At 39.0% G+C, this 17703-nt stretch overlaps 2 protein-coding genes across 3 annotated transcripts; both read right to left on the bottom strand.

Annotated features, from left to right (window-relative positions):
- Positions 158 to 5640, bottom strand: LOC18781626 (protein ALTERED XYLOGLUCAN 4-like). The gene is made up of 4 exons (XM_007215372.2): positions 5534 to 5640; positions 2517 to 4686; positions 2084 to 2373; positions 158 to 1175 (listed from the first exon to the last, which is right to left on the bottom strand). The coding sequence occupies exons 2-4, from the start codon at positions 2788 to 2790 to the stop codon at positions 399 to 401; spliced, it is 1341 nt and encodes a 446-aa protein (XP_007215434.2). The 5' UTR covers positions 2791 to 4686; positions 5534 to 5640; the 3' UTR covers positions 158 to 398.
- Positions 5210 to 12825, bottom strand: LOC18781735. 2 transcript variants are annotated; one of them, XM_020559628.1, is made up of 4 exons: positions 12287 to 12825; positions 10921 to 11292; positions 6377 to 10831; positions 5210 to 5814 (listed from the first exon to the last, which is right to left on the bottom strand). In XM_020559628.1, exons 1-3 carry the CDS (start codon positions 12401 to 12403, stop codon positions 6413 to 6415), a joined length of 4908 nt encoding a protein of 1635 aa, XP_020415217.1. In that variant the 5' UTR covers positions 12404 to 12825; the 3' UTR covers positions 5210 to 5814; positions 6377 to 6412. The 2 variants fall into 2 exon arrangements, with proteins under 2 accessions (XP_020415217.1, XP_020415218.1); XM_020559629.1 differs by lacking the exon at positions 5210 to 5814 and adding an exon at positions 5947 to 6304.

Below are 17703 nucleotides of genomic sequence, written 5' to 3'. Positions count from 1 at the left end.
AGATACTTGGACTTTGTGTCCTTTGAGGGGGAAAAAGAAAACATAACAATATTTGACAGGACGTCGGTGGTGGGATTTTGTTGACCGCATAATTGCTGTTCCATTTCGTGTTGGAAAAAAAAAAAAAAAAAAAATTAGAATACTTTGAAATAGAACATCTTGAAAGGTCCATTATAATTCACTATGGGTATCTACACCGGAAATGTTTTAAATTTTAATCTGTTCTACACTGAAAAATCGATGGTAGAAATCTCACATTTGGAGCTAAAATTATTATACGCCCTTGTAACAAAAAAAATACAATAAAATGAAAAGTAAAAAAAAAATGTGGGCGTTATTAAGATATGAATTTGTATGGTTTTATGCTGTTACTACATCTAACTAAGCTCTACCCTTAACTAAGAAACTAAGCCTCCCTCGTTTCTGATAATCGCCATTAGAAAATGGTTCCAGTAATCAACAGGGCCTGGCATGCACCAATGGACGCAGTCATTATAGCCCTTCATCCACTGGTTTCCCCAGTGAGCTCCAGGGTGCCCATCTGCCCTCATCAGCATGGCCCTGGTTATATCCAAAACCCCAAACTTCTTCCCCTTCATCTCCCCTTCTCTTCTTCCTCTTTCAAACTCCTCAATCTGAATGTTCCTCATTTCCCAGTCGAAAGTGCCCAAATCAATCTGCGCCTCACTGAAAGGACTTGTTCTGTTACAGTACCCCCCGGTGTTCCAAGCCCCGTTCTCGAAGTGTGCAGGAGCAAATGTCCTCAACAAGGCCATGAGACCACCTCTGCAGTTCTTGCAATCTTTGATGTGCTTGAAAACTGTTCGAAACGCCATCCGAACGGCGTGGCTAATGTTGTAGTCAGTGACATTAGGTTGATTGCAATAGACGCATCCGGTGAGGTTACCACCTTCATGTAAGTACATTACCCGGAAAAACCAATGCCCGCCTGAGACGATTGCGTAGTCCAGATCGGGGAGATGCCGCGCCCATTGATCGTCGAGCCGGTCAAGATGCAAATCAAAGGTGCCGGTCCCTGTACCATTAATCATCCTCTCATCTGAAGCTACAAGATATTTGGACCACAATTTCATGAGCGTGAAGTCATGTTGAGGAAAATACCATGTCCTGAACCTGTCTTCAGAATCCTTGTAAACGTCTTTTGGGGATTCTTCCTGCAATATTATAAGATTCATATCATCAAGATGAACTCAAATGCTGCAGCCTCACGTGTAAATCACGACTCTTGATCAACCTCGAACTCAGTGTATGTGGGATTAGAGTTAAACCAACTAAAGTGCAACCTCATTATAATTGTAAGTTTTAATTTAAGACTGCAATTTTATGAATGACTTGCGAGTATAATAAGATGGTTGAAAATTTTAAAAAAATAAAAGGGTATTTTGCCTACTGATATTTTTTTATTTTTTTTTATTTTTACAATAACGATATTTTAAACTACTCTAATATAGAGAGCGAAAATACAAGGAGGTAGTCACACTGCCTTGTCCACATCTTCGACCGATATTTTCCTTCACCCATACAAATTCTGAAGCATGTCTACGGCCTGCATGTTCTATTAGTTGATTGGGTTGACTTTATGCAGATTGTGACCGTCATCAAGAACATGCATATGAAAACTATCAAACAAGAATTTTTGGACTAGATAAATCAATCAATCAATCAAACAAGAAATTTAAGGTTGAAAAGACAAACAGGCAAACAGTAATAATTAATATTCTTCATTTACGCGTTCCTTCCTCTATCTTCATAACTTTCTCTGTCCCGAACCCCAGATTAGGCTAATTAAAATTATATCAGAGGAAAAAATTATGCTAATTAAATACCAAATTTACATACCATGACAAGTTATACCAACCAAGCAAATTGATAAAGAAGTAGCAAAAAATAGTAAAAACTTTTGATTGAGATTTGTATCAAATTAAATTATTCTTCCATAAGTAGCAGAATGCTTAGGGTCGTGCTAAACTACCACATTAATTATCACAATTCAAGCAAAACCCAAAAAAAAACTAGAAGCCAGGTTGGAAAAAAAGGGTCGTGTGATTTCTTGAAGAATTACCTGTGACAAGAGGCAGAGAAGTGACTCCACATGGTTGCGAGCCACAGAGTCTCCGATAAATGCCATTTTCTTTCCTCTCACAATTTCCAAAAAGGTGTTGGGATCGAACAGAGGAAGCTCACATTTGTCTGGCTTCCATCTCCAATTAAGGAAATCACTGTCCCTTCTGCCATTTTTGAAACAATTCTTTGATTCTGGAATTGTGGCACAGCTTGAATTGGTGTACATTGGCCCTCTTAATTCTGGAATCCAGTGACCCTTATACAAGTCACACTTGTCCTCCTCCTTCTCTACAAAATCAGACACACCAATATTATCTTTTAGAACACTCCCATCCCATCAAAAGGAGTTTATATAAATAATTCATGACCAAAAAAAAGAAAGTAATTACAAAAGAGAAGATATGAAAGAAATGGATTGTTTGTAAAGTTACTTGTAGGTGGTTGGAGGTTGATGTTATTGTGATCAAGGTCTTGGTGGTCTTGTTCTTGTACTGCATGAAGGTTTGGCTGGATTTGAATAGAATTAAGGCCTTGTTTGGCTATGGTTAGCAAAGGGTTTGGAGAATAGATAAGGAAAAAGCTGAAAAGGGTGGCTATGGCTAGAGAAGTGAACAAGAAAGGAACCAATCTGCTCCCCATGTTAAAGCCTCTCTCCCTTTTGGCATTGTTATGAAGCTTTTCTGGGGAAAAAGTACAAAAACTCATGACTGTCTGTCTGGCATAGAGAGAGAGAGAGAGAGAGAGAGAGGAAATAAGGCAAATGATTTAGCTATGAGGAAGAAATTATAAGGGGAAGGCAGAGGAGATTCTGCAACTCCATCATTAAGCAAAATTGATACTGATGGATTGTGTCCTTTGTTTTGAGAGAGAGCCAAAGAGGCTCTTTATTTTTGTACTTTTATACCTTTTCGGTTTTTTCGCTTCACCGGGATGGGGATGATGAGCTTTTGCTTTCCTTTTTCTTTCTTTTGTTGTTTTTATAAATTCAATGGTAATTATTTTTCGAAGAGAAGGGCAAATAAGAAATGAGAAATGAGAGATGGCTGGCTGTTGTGTGGAAAATAACGTCAGCCGTGAACACGCGGCAAAGCCATGGAAGTAACTGAGTCTGAAACGAGTGAGGTTTGCATGTGAATGTTTGGGGGTAGGACTCATTACTAAATTGACCTGAATACTCGGCGCAATTTCTTCGGGTTCGGAAATTTTGTGCACTTTTTGTTGTGGGGTTTTTTTGAGTGGTCTTAAGGCTACCCAACCCCACACAAATTTTATTTTATTTTTTCTTAGTTTCCCACTAATTTTTTTTTTCTTTTCTTATTCTTAATTTTGTGCACCATGGCCAGCTACGTGGAAAACATCCAAATGAGATTTTAAATGACTTTTCCATATGACCCTCCTTCTTAAGAGGGCATGAACAAATGTTGTGGTGCAGACTAGGTCTAGGTTTAACCGATGTTGATGCATCATGCATGCAATGAAATGACACATCATCTCGTCATTTATCATTTGAATGGGATGACATTTCCTTTCCTTTCTCAACACCACCAACTCAAACGAAGGCCTAATAACTATGTTTCGTTCATACCATAAGTCAAGTATTATATTTCTAAAAGTACACTTATTAAATTCTATTGTCTTTTTTTTTATTTATCAGAAAGTAGAATTATCAAATATGAGAATGCAATTTCATACCACCAAAACCAAACCGACCCTAAAAGAAAAATTGCTTTAGAAGCCAATAAATGCATTTTGATGTTTTCCTTTTACCTTTTCTTTCTTTTGCAAATGGATATGAATCAATTCCTATATTGAAGGATAAAATTTGTCTACCTTTGACCTAATTAGGTATTCATGTAAAAATGACCCATAAATAATCGGGATAATTTGTCCTAAAGACAGGGAAGCCATTACCGACATTCTAGTATTGAAGCAAGGTATAACACTACAAGGAAGAAGGAGACCATCCCATCCCATGATGAAATACTTTGCTAATCCTTTACACTTCCTTGGTGAATATGAGGCCGGGTGGGCATCGGATTAGGATTCGAATTGCATCTGGTCCCTCTGATTCTGAAACCTCAAGACCATACGACGACACCTGGAGAGCCTAAATGCATTAAAATTAAAAGCGACATGTGTGTTTGTTGAACTTGTACCCTCCCCAGACATCGACATACGAAACCTTTATTCCTTAAAGAGCTTGTTCGAAAAAGGCAACTTTTAAAAATTAAACATGAAAATTCTGACTCACGTGTCAGACAACTGAAAGTTCTCTTGTCCTTTCTAATGCGATAACTTGGCTGCAAGAAATAGTCCTAAAGTTGTGAAAAACGTTTTGCTCCACATAAGCGAGAGAGTGAGTATTTTCACAAGAAAACGTTCAGCCATTCTGACCATTTTATACTCTATTTTGTCTTATGAAAATTCACTGGCCTGCCTAACCAACTCGTCTAACCAAGTCTGCTGTGGTGACACTTGCAAAGACTCGTAAGGCACGCACCAATCAGGCATAACCTTGGCATTGTGAGACTGGGAGAGATTTGTACATGGTTGCAATTTGCAAGCGTTGTGGTGATCAAATTTCATATAGTCGACAAAATCCTAGATTCAAAAAGACCAGAAACCAAAATCACCATGATTGATAAACGATCCCAGATTCGCACTTTCTACGGCATTCTGGGAAGACAAAAAAAAAGACCAAAAAAGAAGCAATATTCTGGTGCATAAGAAAAGTCATTTAACAGACAATGTGCCGAGCTGCATACCCAGCCAGACATTGAATTGTTGGCGGAAACAGGGGGTAACATGTTTAGAACAAATTTAGCATACAATCACAAGTACATCCAACTATGCAGTGGAGGACCCTTTGAGAAAATGAGCTGGGTTAATTTCACATCCATCGTCTACCCATATTCTTTCCATTAAGCTGCAACCAAAACTGTACAACAGTTGCCAGGGTGGATTACAACATGTTCAGATTCGCAGTATCAGTACACGAATATAATCCGCAAAACGGCCTCACACCCAAAACACACAACACAACGTTGGGGAGTATACTGGTTTGCTGTGAAAAAGGCAAACCAGATAGGACCATGGAAATTGCACAACTGAGTCAAAAGGCATTCATAATACAAATGAATCAAATGCAGCAAAAGTGAACTCTCTGTCCAACATTCTCTAGGTTTCCAAAAAGGTCCCGACTCTGGTTATAACTTATAATACAAAGAAAAAAAATCAATACAGTGACAGCCTGTGCAAATTTCAATAACCAGAATGTGATAAGATAACAAAATTCGGCAGTCCTGACTAAGTAATAACTATATATGTAACAACTGGAGAAAAAAAAAATTAATGACAGAAAATACAACCCGGCCTTGGCCTGGGAGGTTCATACAACCAATCTCCCCTATAAATAGGATTCAGTAAGGATCGGGGTTGCGGTGTGTACCTGAATGGGCACAAGTCCCAACACTGAGCACCAATGTCTCGGCTTTTGGCAGCACATCAAAGATGTTTTCAAGAGTTAGATATCTACACAGAAAAACTCGTCTGCGGAGGCCATCAGAACAGATTCAGCTAAAAAACTGCTTCCAGGACCCCAGGGGTTTCTAAAGTTAGAGGTGGTGCGGATTGGTGTTCCGCACACTGAACACATGTGCCTGTCCTTTAGCATTTTTCACTCTCCAAATAAACAACTCCTGTATGTTTCCAATGCAAAACCCCGAAATGCTGCAAGAAGCAAGAACGCTTCATAATTAAGAAGATATGTTCAAGGGAATTGCGGAAGAGTTTTATTTTGATGCATAATAAACATGTAAAACACATCCAATAAAATAATGAAAGTTCCCAAAATGCCACAGGTGGAAACACAATTTCTTCTTTTATTATGATGGCAACTCAGGTTGCAAATAACAACTTGCACTATAGACAAGACCATATTCCGCTAATCCTTGAAACAAACTAAGGATTTTATCGAAAATAATATTAACAAGAAAACATTTCACCAAACCTTCCAAACGAAATAATAAATCTTAATTTAACTGATTGCAAAAATTAAAGAAATGGAAAAAAATATCTTCAGAAACTATGATGAATAACATAAATTCCATTTCATCACTGAAATTGTGACACCATCCAAGAACATTTCTCTGAGCTTAAATTGCCATGGTAGACTTTACAAGTAGTTGAGTTCCATTAGTAATCAGACCTCCATGGGTTTCTAAACATGTCCAACAAAATAAATTACTTAAATATAATGACAACCAGAATTGGAAAGGCTAGAAAAGCTTACCAGGCCTTGACAGGTTAGCCGCATTGTGCCATGATTTTACTGCCATGAAGGTTGCTTATAGCTAATTCGATCAACAGCATCCAACCCACTATCAGGTTCCTTTCTCTTCAATGTGCCTCCAACCTGAAACAACTTGAAAGGTTCCTCTATCTGAGCTTGCGAACTGGGAACAGAAAGCTGCCTCAATCCGGAAGTCAACCTCTCATCTCTCCGTTCTGTTTCTGCAGCTCCAGGCCCGGCATTAAGGTCAAGACCCTGACTACCCCATTTCCTACCATCAAGGCTAACATTACTACTACCACCGGGAAAGCTCATCATATAGGGCCGAGTGTAAGGAGATGGGACTACACCACCTGGTCCCACCAGCTGTGAGGGAATGGTGGGCAAACAAAGTGGCCCACCAGATGATGAATCCACATATGCAGTTGAACCAGAGAAGGAGCTCGATGACAGAGGGAAATTTGTTTCAAACGGAAACCCTGGATATTGAAATGTAGCAGCAGGTGGAAATGGCACTGCAGTTGAGGACGAAAGCACTGGCCCCCGGTATATTTCAGGACCAAATGATGCGTTAGCTGTGGGAGGACACAAAACTCTCTGTGACCCAGCTGCAGGACCATAACTCTGCTCACCCCGGCCAGGAAAAACTGAAGGGACTGTAATGGCAGGATATGAGTTTCCTGGAGGGATCCATGCTGAGAAATTCCCAAAATCGGGGCTGTTTATTCTTAACCCAGAGACAGGCGTCCTTAGAGACACACTGCTTTTTAAATGCTGGGTGCATGGTGCTGTATCGGTGGCCACTTCATCAAGGCCTGGGCCATTGTTTAAATCAAAGTCCCTGGAGTCATTAACCCCGCCATTAGATAGTCCAACAGATAATGAAGACCTACTTGCCAAAGGATGCATCTCCAACCTACAATTACTGCTTGCAGACAGTGACCCGATATCAGGACTCTCATCAACTCTATTCAAATCAAGATCAAGCCCTCCAGCGCCTCGATCACGAGACCCAGACTTGGAACCCATCACATGTGCAGAGTTTTGGGAAACAACTTCCTCATAAACTCTCTGATCAGGAACATTCAGGTCAAAGTCCAATGGAGTGCGGACTTGTTTGCTGGAAGCAGTATCACCAATAGGTGTATCGGTCGCACTGAGTGATGTTTCCAAATTCTTTCGGGGTTCTGCAGGTCGGAAAGCGCTGGTAGCTGCAGAGCCTTTCCATCCAAGTTCACCCTTACTCCGCATCGGGTTTTCAGGAGGGACAAATGAACCTTTGGCAGGCGCGACTACAGTAACTGATGCAGGGAAGCTCCCTGACATGGAAGATATTTGAAAAGGTAAAGGGCAAGGAAAATGAAAAGAAGATGATGTTCCAGGATCTCCTGCTTTAACAAACTCTGGTTGACTGCCTTCATCAACAGGAAAGCCCTCATTCAAATCAAAGTCCAGCTTTACAGCAGCATCTGACCCCGACGCATTCACACAGGATACTTGCTGTTCCTCCATCCCCCCTGATTCAATAGCTTCTGACTTGGACCAACTATACTTGTCATGCTCCTGATTTTCTTTCTCAGGTATTGATAGTGACTCTACATGCGGAACTGGTCTGTCAGAACAGTGACCAAAAGAATCTTTTCTATCCGTAGTTTCCTGCGCAACACAGCTGTTTTCCAAGACTGGCACAGAAATATCCCTCATCTCTTTCTCAGTCTGCTCAGAGAGACCTGCAGCCTTAATGTCATCTGTGTTTTCACCCTTAGACTCCACATGTAAAGTATTTCCAGAACCAGAACAAAGAGCAGCATCCTCACTCTTCCCCTCCTTGGACTCTGAATGAATTCCTGCCACAACAGATGGTTTTTGCTCTGTCAGTAGGTCACTATTTGAATCCTTTTTCACATCATGGTTCTCCTCAGCCACTTCAGAGGATGAGCAGGTAGACAGTTCATTGTCCTGTTCAGCTTTTGCACTCCCGGAGGGTGCTTCAGATACAACTGGTGTACGGCTCCCTACAGTTCTTTCATCTGCATAATGAACACCCTTATCTTCACCAGAAAAGGAAGACATAACTTGTAATTTAGAATCTGAAATACTGCATGCTAAAGTAGGAGGCCCCAATTTTGCTTGCTCATGAAACTGGTTAGATCCTTCAGCCTCCAACTGACCCTCTTTTCTAGCACATGAAGATGGCTCTGATGCAGAAGCATCACATGGCTCACCAGGCTTCACGTCAGCCCCCAGGGATTGCCCATCTATATTTTGTTGCATATTTGAAGAACAATTCAAATTTGCATTGCACTCCAATGTTCTATCCCGGCAGCCAGATGATGTGCCTTTAATGTCGCCAAAAACATTAGTTGGCATGTGGGTAACAGAATGTCTTGCTTCATTCTTGCCTCGCATTGAATCACAAATATTTCCCATCTCTGAAGTAGCACCACTGTTGGCCCCTCCATTAGGTTGACATTGGATTTCAGCAATTTCTTCACCCACTTGTTTCAACTTGCCATCGTTTTCTGAGAATGATGGCTCAGGCACAGGAGAATTCCTCCCAGGCGAACCCGATGGTGACACATTCTCAGATTTGGACATTTCTCCAGCAGCAACACTAGCTAGCAAATTCATCCCAACATCATCACCAGGTGAAGCAGTACCACTACCTTCAGAAAATTTCACACAGCTTTCAATTAAAGCATTCATGGAGCTTAACGATGCCTCGTACGATTTTCCTGTCCTTGAATTAACTTTTGATGAGGAACCAGCAGCCTTTGATGCCTCTGTTGGTTTATCATCATCTTCACCAGTCCTATCATGTTCACTAGAAAAAGGTAGCATGTTACCATCTTCAGAACCAGACAATCCCTCTTTGCTGTGATACATATCTGAGTTCACATCTGATGTACTATTCCCCTGCAAGGCATCACTTCTGCCCTTAGCCTTTTTATCATGGTTGTCATTCCTTTCTGCAGGAGAAGAAGCTCTGCTAACAGGATCTTCAAAACAACCTCCTGAGGCACCTCTACCAGGACTGCGACCCGTGTTTGACAATCTGACAATAATCCGGTTATTTCCATGGTCAACCAAGGGCAATTCAGGAAGTTTCTCATAGGACACTCCAGCTGTTGAAGCCTTTTCAGGAGTCAAATTTCTACTGGGGGTACAAACTTTTCCTTGACCTGTTTCCTTACTAACTCCTGATACAGAAGACCCATGAAGGCCATTGCTTGATTTTCGGTGGCGAGAAGCACTGCCAGAAATTTTGGTCACACTAACTGAACCAGCAGATGAGCTCCTTGCATCTTCTCTATATAAAGAACCCAGAGTCTTTGCATGATCACTCGATTGGCTGTTGTTTTGAGACTGGCTAGAACTGCTGCTCCTTTCCTCCTTAATTGGTGTCAATGGAAGATCTGAGGTTCCAGCACCCGCCAACATTCTGAAGTTTTGATCCTTTGAGACATTGCCTGATGATATACTGGACAATTTCGTTGACCCAGGAGAAGCAGAAGACTTGGAAACAGTTTCACCAGAGCCAACTTTAACTTGGGGTGCTTTAGACACAGAAGGTTGCATAGTAGAGCCTTTTGAGCCAACCTCAGAAGAACTTCCAGTTTTCCTACTCCCAACATGAGAAACTTCAGAAGGTGAATGCTTCGTAGGCCAGGAAACACTACGACCAGATCCAGACTTTGATTCATTCAAATTCATCTCAGCTTCAACACGTTTCTTCCACATATCAACTAAACTCCTAGCTTTCTTCTGGATTTCAGAGTTTTTGTGACTACGTAAATGATTCACAGACTTGCCAACATTACAAGTTTGTAGTGCATGAAGATTCACTGGCAGCTTATCCAGTGCGCGAAGTAAAGCAAAAAGAAATTCATCAACAGATTTATCACTTTCTTTGGGGCTACTACCATCGCCAATTTTTCCCTTGTGAACCTCTTGGAGCCATTCATCCAATACAGGCACACCCTTCAGTTGTACAAATCGTTCAAGGCAATCCAACCTATCAGTAACGGCTATCACATCAACAAGCATTCTTCGGCCAGCCAAATCTATTTTCTTATCAGCACTTTCGGGTTGCATAAGTTGGACTAACTTCTCGACTCCCTCAAAGTCTACAAGTCCTCCTTTGTCCGTTATTTTGGCAAGCTCAGACTTTAACATATTTTCAGGTCTGGACTGACCAGACTCACCATCCTCTGTTTTGATTAACCGTTCTCGTTTTGCTGGTTCAGAGCCCTGATCTCCTCGTTCCCTCTTTTTTCCTTTAATCAGCGAAGAAAAGGAGGATGTGCTATTCTGTAAACTATCTGAACCAGATTTTAGCTGTGGTGTTGATGATGGACCATTCAAGGGTTTCGGAGAACGACCTCCCGACTGCACTGCCCCATGCATTTCTAGTCTTGTCTTGTCTAATAGCTGATCGACTTCTTCCTGTCGTTCCTGTTGTCAAAAGAATAATCAATATAAACCTAATATAATTAATCATGACCCCGATATGGTGAAACAAGGAAGAAAGAATCAATACTCACATTAATATAGTCTTTGTCAGTTAACCACCATAAACACTTGTTCTCAGTATCATACACTCGTCTGCACACAAATGAGGATATCCCTGAAGGAAGTTCAACACCTTTACGAAGGAATGCGACTTTACACGGATGGAGTAATGATGCAGCAGGTATCTCATCCTTGTGAAAGGAATAAAAGACCTCGTTTGGGGCAGCTTCTAGCGAGACCCCTTTGGAAAGCTTTACATCAGCAGGTCGATAAAGCCAACTCACTCCTAAACTGAGGCGATCCTCCTTGTCTAATTTTAGCCTACGAATTATTCCAATGAAAGGCGGGGAATCCTGAGGTGGCTTGAAAAGTGCACAGTCACCAACACAAATTTTGCGTCCATCCTATAACAAGTGAAAGTTTCATTAAAACTAAATAAAGTATGGAGTACACTTTCAATGCATCAAATAACATAAAAATTAGGCAGAAATTATGGATAAACAAAAGAATATGAACATGTCTAGAAAACAGAGGCAAAAGATTTTCAGATATGAAATGATAGTTCACACCATCTAAAAGCTTCATGATTAATAGAAATGAAGGTCAATTCGTAAAGGTTCAAGTAATGAACATAAAAGTAGGATAATCCACAAACAAATTATATATTAGTTTCAGAGAGAATATAATTTCTAAGGGAAATGATCAAGAGAGTTGCTGTCTATCAAACTCTTTCTTTCAGAATTAACGATAAATAAAATAATATAATTTTTAAAACGGGGAGAGAAAGACCAGCTTCTTTGTCAATAATGATTATCATGCACATTCAATCAGGATTTAAATAAACCCATCAAAGTGACCAACCATAAAACAAACAATTCATAATGGGTAATGCGATATGAGGTACTTAACAATATCCAAAACTGAAACCAACAAATTCTTCTATGAAATTATCAAGACAGACATATAAAGCCTCTGTGATAGAGGAACACGTTAAATTCACCGAACGTATATAAATGGTACAATTGTCCTTATAAAATGGTACGTTTATAAATGAAGGAAAAGACCCAGTAATCTTCCTAGAAAAAAGAAGAAAAAAATACTAGATAATCCTACTAGCGACGGAAAACTTAAAAAGGCATAAATACCCAATTGGATGATAAATTAACCAAGTAAAATCCAAACCCACGAAAATTGAGAAAGCCACAAAGGAACTTCAGCAAATGAACAGTAAAAAAATCCAAATGACGACAAACAAAAAACCCAGAAGTAATTAAGTGCATAATCCCCACAACAACAAAATAACTAATAAAAAGCTCAAGGCAATCAAAAACCAGCAGGAATTCACCACAAAATCAGGGAAAACGAAATGAAAACGCGCCGAGAAAGTGATATATATACTTTGCAGAAGGAATCGGATGCGCTAGAAAGGTTGGAAGCTACAATCGTGGCGTTGGAATGAGGGACAGGCCACATGTGCCGACGCCGTTTCGACTTCTCAGCTGGCGACCCATGCATAGCCCTCCATCTTGGTTTTCAATTTCCGAGTTATCGATCCCACAATCGTCCTTGAGATGAAACATCAATCCCGAGTCGAATTCAACAGCAGAAACCCTAGATTCGCGAAATTCGAAGGGAGATAAAACCCTAGATCAAGCCCCAGATCTTCGATTGGATGAGGGGTAAACGCCAAATGGAACGATTCGGAAGTCTAGGGCTTAGGTGGCAGAGATTTAACCATAGGTCGGGTCAGAGAAAGGGAGAGAATTGAGGGATTGGGATCGAAAAGGAAGGAAGGTTATTCAATTAGCGAAATCCAGAGATTTCGTGCGAGGAGCTCGGGATGAGAGCGAGAGAGAGATTTGCTACGAAAGAAGAAACGGGGAATGGGCAAGAGAAAGAGAGAGAACGAAAGGGGAAAATGGTTTGGGGCCAAGAAATTGCCCGTGTTGCCAAGGTAATGCTTCGGTGTGACAAGTACCACGACGTCGTTTCAGCATTTGCAAACTTCAAGGGAAAAAATGGTATGTGATTTATGGCATGATTTAAAATTAAAAAATACTTTCTAATCTATTCTTTTTTTTTTCCAATAAATTTTATGATTGGATTCATAATTCAACGAAAAAAATCACTAGTCATAAAGGGTCATTACAATAAATGAATTATTTAACATCAAAATTAAGACAATCTAGTATACGTCCACTAATGATGAAGCATGATCAAAGAAACTCTGACATAAGCATCTCAATTAAGATTGCAAACTCATAATAATATAAAATAGATAAAGTTTGAAAAAACCAAGTCATAATAATACAAATAAAGCTCTTACAAATGAAAGATTAAAAGCTCTTCGATAGATGTTTCAAACACTGTTTTATGGGCTACATAATCAAATATATCAACATAAATTAATGTCATTTAAAGCTAGTATCTTTTATTGATATTGCACATAACAACTAACAAATAAGTTTTTTGATATTCAAATATCCAATAAATTGTTTGTAATTAAGCTTTAATTGAGAAAACAAAAGGAAATTATGTCCAACATGTTAAGTTTTGAGTGGTAACATTGCAGTCAAATCATCTTTAGTGGCATTGTATTGGATTTTGTTGTTTAAACCGCTAATGAGTATTTTAAGAATTGATGAATAAGTTGAGTTTGTTGTGTCGAATACTTTGTGGCATTGTATTGGATTTTGTTCGTATGATCGTTATTAGTGTTTTGGAGAAAAATATGATTTGAGTGTTAATAGGACACTAATTATGGTGTATTTTGTTAAGGTATCATATTTTTAGTAGTTAGTTCCATAAAAAGTGGGATTTTAACCAAAATCACTTTTAATATTTTATTTTATCAAGCTTAATTCGATGAACTATCAAAGAAAGTCTAACAGCCCCAAGAGTTATCTTTGTGACCAATGAGGAGGGGATCAAACTTTGATCATCAAAGCATGCACACATGTTGTCAAGTGGAAGACATAACATCTGTAACATGTTCGTGTACAGCCCAGCAGACGGTGATTGACATAACAATCACGATCATCAAGCAATCAGGGCCGTCCATCTCCCTACATCTGGTCCATCGATCACAGCTGCAAAAAGGTTTTCATACTTTGGGGATTCTTTATCCTGATTGGTCAGCCTCAACCAACTTTAGCAAGAATAATGGCACAGCAGAGTCATCCCCGTCCACATGGCTTGTCGTTTTCCCCCATCCATCCCAGTGATGTAGATCAGAGTTTGCTTGTTGCATATATTAAGCAGTTATCAGAAAACCCCATTCCAAAACCCCTTTTGAGAGTCTTTGATGCTGATGGGCAACGAAAACGACTGGTTTGTTTGAGTGCGTTCTCTAGGGTTTTAAAATGCTTTTTCCAAAGGGATCTTTGAAAGCAACGTTTTGCGAAAAAACAAACTAGACATTACATTTGATACTGACCGGGAAATAATTGTTTTTATTTGAAAAGCTCAACAAACTTACACGCACAAGAAAAATATACAATTTAGAATGGTTGGTAGTTGATTGTAAGTTATATAAGGAGACGGGGAGTTGGACTTGGACAGGCATTAGCATTTCGTGGATTAATGGCCACATAATGTGACCTATTTGTTACGAATGCGACCCGTCTAATAAAATCATAATAATTTCAAAATCAAGAAAATGCACGTATGTAGACGTAAATGTCTACATTTATCATTTCATTTGTGACATAATATTGGAAATCTCATCGTACAAGTTACATGCATGCAACTTAATAATGTCTCTTCAATTTGACATTTGTGTCAAATTCGTACCTCCTTATTATGATTCGTAGAAATTATAATATAAATTTTTACTAAGATCAGTCGTTCATATTTTACCGCGAGAAATAACCGTAACATAGATGTCACTTAGTACTACCAACCGGGGCTAAGTTTATTGCAAAACGTAATTGTCGGAACCTGTTGCAGCTGACAATATAGATAATAGTATATGGTTGGCCTACAAAGCCTGCTTACGGCATTTACTTTATGCCCCAACTTTCTTAATCTGATTCATAGACACAGACACCTAACCAATAAATATATAAAGCCGGAATGTTCTGGATTTCAGAGGCCGGCTTTGAAATATTTGTTTCTTTCAGGAAATTGCTGTCCAATAAGATTTGGTTCACAGTTGGCAGCCACAAAAGTCATTGAAAAACTTGAATGCTTGAAAAATAAAAAAAATAAAACCCACCCTGCAGAAATGTAAATGCATTCTGCTGGTCTGGTTGGTAATAGTCATAACACAAATTTATATGTGGTGGTCCAATAGTTGCTTCTGCTGGTTGTGACCTAGCTGAGAGGGTGAAGAAGAATAATCAATCAAGAGGATGAGGATTCCCTTCCTAGCAATCAATTATTTAGAACGAAAAAAGAGGATGAGAATTTAAAAAGGAAATAATTTTAGTTTCCTTAAGGATTAAGAGTCAAAGCATTAGAAAGGGCAAGGTCATAGGTTTGCATATTCGTGCAACCAAACAAAATCATATTGCGTAATGATGATGCAGGATTTATTAATTAGAAGGGCCATATATAATTAATGCTGGTCCTGAATTTTATAAAAATTTACTTGTAACGAAAATAACATTATTTTGTGAAAAAGCTTTATGGACCGGGACCGTTGCAGAAAGTCTTTCTCTTAAAATCTTAATCATATTACATCACAAGACGTTTCATTTTTCTTTGCTGCCCCTTCTTCTTCTGTTGTTTGTGGATGAAAGAAAAAGGGGGGAAGGGAGGGAAGTGCGTGTTTGAAATTGAAAATTATGAACTGGGGATGGAAATTGGGGTTGGGGGGGGTGTTTGATTTGAAAATGACAGATGGAGGCGTCTATCTATTTATTGTTATTAGTAGTTAGACACGGCACCGCTTCATCTGATGTGGTAACCATTTTGCATGCCTTTCACAATTATATCATAATCATATAATTCATGCATGCATCAACAACCACCACCTCACTTTTTTGTTGCTTTTTTCTTTTTTATTCATATTTTCCTATTTGGTCTGGGCAAGAACAGCACAGTACGAACGAACCACAAATGAGCCCAACTTAAATTGACCGAATCGGCTCAGCCCGGTCCTTTTTTATTTTGTTTTTGTTTACGTTTAAAGGTGGTCCAAATTTAAAAAGTCTGTTGGGTCCGTTCAAAGACCATAGAAACAAAACCCAAAAAAGGCACTTGGGACATTTGGGTTCGAATTTTGATCATATTTATTAATGAATACATCAATCATATATGTTGTTTACATAATTTGACATCGTTCAGTTAGTTTAAAGAACAAAATTTATAAGGGACTTGTAACTTAAGTAGTTAAGATCATTTACACTTGCACTCGAGATCGTAAATTCGATTTCTACAATCGAGAAGATGCAACTGATGTACGCACACAAAGTCCAATGGAGGGAAAAAGAGCTCTTGTGCGGCCCATGGTTGAAACTCGGATTGGATCTAAAGACTAATAATGCAAAGGACTGAAAAATCCGCACACACTATGAATTGAGGAAACTCCAAGAATCTTATTGGGATTTCTGACTCTATTATTGAAGGCTAGCTTAAATATTGATTAAGATGAGATTACTAATTTGCTAGGTTTCGCAAGATCGACTTCAAAATCTGATCACAATATATGGTGATCCTGGATTCGTGCTGATCTCTACATGGGGCGATGGAATCAAATCCATATGTGTAATATCTGGTGATTGATTTTTGAAATTGGACGTTTTACCAAACAGACACTCTCACGTTGTTCTTGGGTCAGTCCATGGCGACCATTCCATTTCTCTGTCTACCAAATGCAACCTTTTAATCGTGACCCTTCCTTGTGATTGTTTGTCTCTGTCTTCGCCAACCTTCAAGTTGCATGTTGCTTCACCAGTTCTATGGAGATGAGGGTTGTCTTTTGGTCAGGCACACTCGTATTAACTAATACCCTTTTGTTAATTAACTAGCTTCTTAATTTAACACGTATAAAACTAACGGGATTTAGTCCAATAGAGTGATTTCATGTTCGAAACCCAATAAAACCTTGGCAGGTTGTGTGATAGAACCTACTCCCTTTCCTAACTTTGAAAGAAAAAAAAACATAACACATATAAATCAGTAGTATAAATATGTATTTACTGCGTCGGCTCATACCTGTGTGATACATTTGCTTGTTAATTAGGTCAATGGTTAATGCCATGCAACGTAGGGAAAAAGGAAAAAAAAAAGAATATAATAATGTGGGCACATGATGAAAGTTCCATACCTTATGTTATATAGAAAATTAATAATATAAATGCTCGTTCAATTTAAGCTACAGTGAGGATATTTAATAATATTATCATATAGTATATTGACTGACGTGTACAGCAATGTCCAGGGTGTAGCTCATCACATGGGACTTTCTTTCTAGTAGGGCACCATTCAATTTCACACACGTGACTCTGTCAAACGCCCAAGACAAAATCGTTTTGAGATTCATATTATTTTTCATGTGATTGAGGTTTTCGGTTTGAGTTTGTATTTTCTTGGTTGCTACAAATGCACATTCTTATCCAACCCGCATAAATTGAAAGCCCCATACCCATTTTGTTTTTGTTTATAGTTAATTCATCAATATATTAGACTAGTTTCTCTGCACATTCTATACGAGACGTACAAAATTTTTATTTTTATTTTTTGCACTAGCTAGTAAAAAAGACTTGGAGAAGAGATAAACATTAACTTGAGCATTTATGGGTAGCTTCCCACACGTGGGAAAATAACTGTTTTAACTGACGCCTTTAACTTGGGACTGGGGGTTGTTTTAA

This window comes from Prunus persica, chromosome G3 (genome assembly GCF_000346465.2).
Source record: "Prunus persica cultivar Lovell chromosome G3, Prunus_persica_NCBIv2, whole genome shotgun sequence".
NCBI lineage: Eukaryota > Viridiplantae > Streptophyta > Magnoliopsida > Rosales > Rosaceae > Prunus > Prunus persica.
Note: the sequence above shows the minus strand (reverse complement) of the source record. Positions and strands in the feature narration are given on the sequence as shown.